This window comes from Carassius gibelio, chromosome B5 (assembly GCF_023724105.1).
Source record: "Carassius gibelio isolate Cgi1373 ecotype wild population from Czech Republic chromosome B5, carGib1.2-hapl.c, whole genome shotgun sequence".
In the NCBI taxonomy this organism is placed as follows: Eukaryota; Metazoa; Chordata; class Actinopteri; order Cypriniformes; family Cyprinidae; genus Carassius; species Carassius gibelio.
The window spans coordinates 10077395-10080719 of NC_068400.1; the positions used below are offsets into that span (position 1 = coordinate 10077395).

Consider the following 3325-nt stretch of genomic DNA (forward strand, 5'->3'; position numbering starts at 1 on the left):
GTTGTTTATAGATTTAGCAAAACTAAGATATTCATTTAATTATATTTAAGGGTTTCTAATCATAATATCATATTTTTAAATGTAATATATTTAGAATTAAAATGCTAAAAACTATTCTATTCACTATTTTTTTTTTCAATACTTCCAATAAAATGTAATTTAATAATCTGAATTTATTTATATATCTGATTTAAATCGCTAAAAAATTTAATGAAACCCTGCAAGTGGTACTTATTTCTACATCCCCCCTGTAAGTTCAGTTTTCTTCAACAACTTTTGAGCTTCTTCAGTATGATATCTCTCTATATTCCTTTGGAAAGGCTCTGAATGTTGACTGAGTGTGAGTGTCTGACTCTGTCTCTCTCTCGTTCTGCTTCAGCCGCACAGAGCCGGAGGAGGCCTGGTGAGAGACTCCTCCTCTTCCTCTTCCTCTTCAATCCATCCTTCTCTCCTAAACCAACCTGTCACTGCCTTTTTATTTCCTCATTATCCTTCCCTCCATCGCAGCTCTGAATCCAAACCACTTGATGCTTGTGTTCACACTAGAGCTTCTGGTGTCAATCCAGTTTAGTCAACTCAGATTCACATTCACTCAGAGTCAAGTGAATGGTCTGGGATGTTGTTCATTTGTAGTTATAATGAAAGACAGACATCAGCTGCCATCTATGACGTATAATTAGTCTATTATAAAACATTATATATAGTGAAGCTGAAGAGCTTGTCTGTATCTGTATCTGTGAAGCAGACTCTGACTCTCTCTGGTTCCTCTAGGAACTGTGGGAATGTTTTCTGCAGTAGCTGCTGTGATCAGAAGGTGGCGGTGTCGAGTCAGCAGCTCCGTGATCACGGTCACGTGTGTCAGGCGTGTTACGGTCACCTGCGTCCCTCCGCCGTCCCTCCAGCGCTTCCTCCTGCAGACCTGGAGCTGGAGAAACCCATCTCCGCCAGCTCCACCTGAGAGACACATCCAGACCGATAAACCAAGCTCTCGCTCGCACAGAGCCGTAAGAGTTACACACACACTCGTGAGACAGACGCTCGAAAAGTGCAGTTCCTAAGAGAATCTCAGCTTCTCCAGCAGACACTGCAGATCGATAGAGGACAAGAACTAAAACAAACCAAAAGTTATCGCCGCCAAATTACATTCATGATTGCAAACATTTCTTTATCTTAAATGTTAGGTTAATTATACTATTAAATATGTGCTCATTTGAATTGATTTCCAGTACGAAACTCTATATACTGGATGAAGTCAGCTTCAAAATTCTTCTTTCATTTTTTTTACGTATGTGACCCTGGAGCACAGAACCAGTCTTAAATCTCGAGGGTGTTTTCTTTTAAGCCAAAAATCATTAGGATATTAAATAAAGATCATGTTCCATGAAGATATTTTGTACATTTCACACTGTAAATTTATCTAAACTTTAATGTTTGATTAGTAATATTCATTGCTAAGAACTTCATCTGAACAACTTTAAAGATGATTTTTTCAATATTTAGATTTTTTTGCTCCCTCAGATTCCAGATTTTCTAATAGTTGTATCTCAGACAAATATTGTCCTCCGAACAAACCACACATCACTGGAGAGATCATTTATTCAGATGATGATGATGCATGTATCTCAATCTCAGTAAATTGACTCTTAAGACTGGTTTTGTGCTCCAGGGTCACGTGTTAGGAGTCAAATGTTTTTAGAGGGATTTTGTGTCTCTTATATTTGTCACTCCATAATTCAGAAAATAATTAGAACAGACAGAAAAATATATATTTTCACATTTTTGGGGGGTAATAATATGTATATAATCAAGCAATATATGTGACCAAATCACTGTAAAATCCTTCAGGATACAGATGTGTAAAGTGTAAAGTTTAGTGTGAGCGAGTGGCTCAGTGTAAGAGAAAAAACTTTTAAAAATATGTATTGTAATTAAAAGCTATTGACACAACTAGATAAAGTGCTGTAAAAGAAACACTTTAACAGTGTCTTTTGGATGTTTTCTTTCCATCAGTCTGAAAAACGCACATGAACCCAAAAAAAAAAAACGCCCACAATCTCAAACTTGACATGTGCATGAAAAACCTGCAGTGTCTCTTTAACCAGTGCACGGTTTCCTCCCAAAGATTCTCTGATCAATGCAACGAAAAACACCGAAGACATTTCCTACCATTATTTAGAAGTGTGTATGATTCACATTAATATTCTGTTAACGTTCAAAAGTATCAGGAAAATTGTTGAAAAGTCGAGACATTTCATAAAATAAATTACACGTTCATATGATTCATGAACATTTTATGAAATCAAGGCACTTGAGATAAATTACAAGTTCTAATAATTTATAGAAATATTCTTAAGAAAACTTTTTTTTTAATGAATTCAAAGTTTGCATGATTCACGAACACCTTCTGAACACATTAGAATTACAAGTTAATTTGATTCATGTAAATGTTCGTGGAATAGAAGACATTTCTTTACATTTTTGTGAACTTTATGGAATTTAAGTCATTTCTCATGAAATCTGAGATCATATAAAAATCTTAAGAAAGAATTCTATTTTTTAAATTTGCTTTTCGTTTTTTTTAACTCTTTCTCGGATTGAATGCTTCCTGTACTGAATGATAAAATCAAAACCTTATTTATTACAAGTTTAATTACAAGTTGTTACCTAATTTCAATAAGTTATTTAAAACATTTCATCTTCGGGCATTCAAGACCAGTTCGAGTTAATATTTTATTATTTTTAAACTTTAAACTTATGATGATTTTAAGAACTTTTTCCCCCCTCAGGAAGTCAGTTTCTTCGCAAGAACATTCAACATTCTGAAGAAATGTTTTTAGGACTAGAAAATATTCTTAAATGTATTCTTAGGTTTGAAAATGAGAAAAATAATTTGGTTGTGAATCTGGCCCCTGAGCTCCTCGTGATTATTTCTACACAGTGATGCTTCAGAAAGACTGAAACTAGTGTGCACGGTTCATGTTAAGCAGGAGCTGCAACTCTTCCGGTTCTCTGAGACAGAACTTGATCTTCATGTGAATATCCTGCAGGACAGATGTTCTCCTGCACACTTGAATCTGTGTTCATGTGATTCTGTGTATATGATGTGCCATGTACAGCCAATGTAATGAAAGCCTGAGGGACTCTAGCAATACATGCACAGGATCTCATCAGGACGATCCACGTCTGCTGCCGCTTCGCTGAGGAAATCTCCCACAATGCTGCAGTCTTTCCTCTCTGTGTCAGAGTTTGTACGAGCCGCTGCTGCTGCTGTCGCTTACTGAGGTTTGTGTGAATGAAATTAAAGCACAACACACTGCCAAACTGA

At 36.0% G+C, this 3325-nt stretch overlaps 1 protein-coding gene across 2 annotated transcripts in view; it reads left to right on the forward strand.

Annotated features, from left to right (window-relative positions):
* Window positions 1-3325, forward strand: part of LOC127957142 (myotubularin-related protein 3) — a 24243-nt gene extending 20918 nt beyond the window's left edge. Inside the window, exons 19-20 of one of the 2 annotated variants that reach the window (XM_052555546.1) lie at window positions 380-403; window positions 772-3325. In XM_052555546.1, coding sequence (XP_052411506.1) covers window positions 380-403; window positions 772-958 — 211 coding nt within the window. In that variant the 3' untranslated portion in view covers window positions 959-3325. The remainder of the gene's footprint in view (window positions 1-379; window positions 404-771) is intronic. The other variant, XM_052555547.1, reaches the window with a different exon arrangement.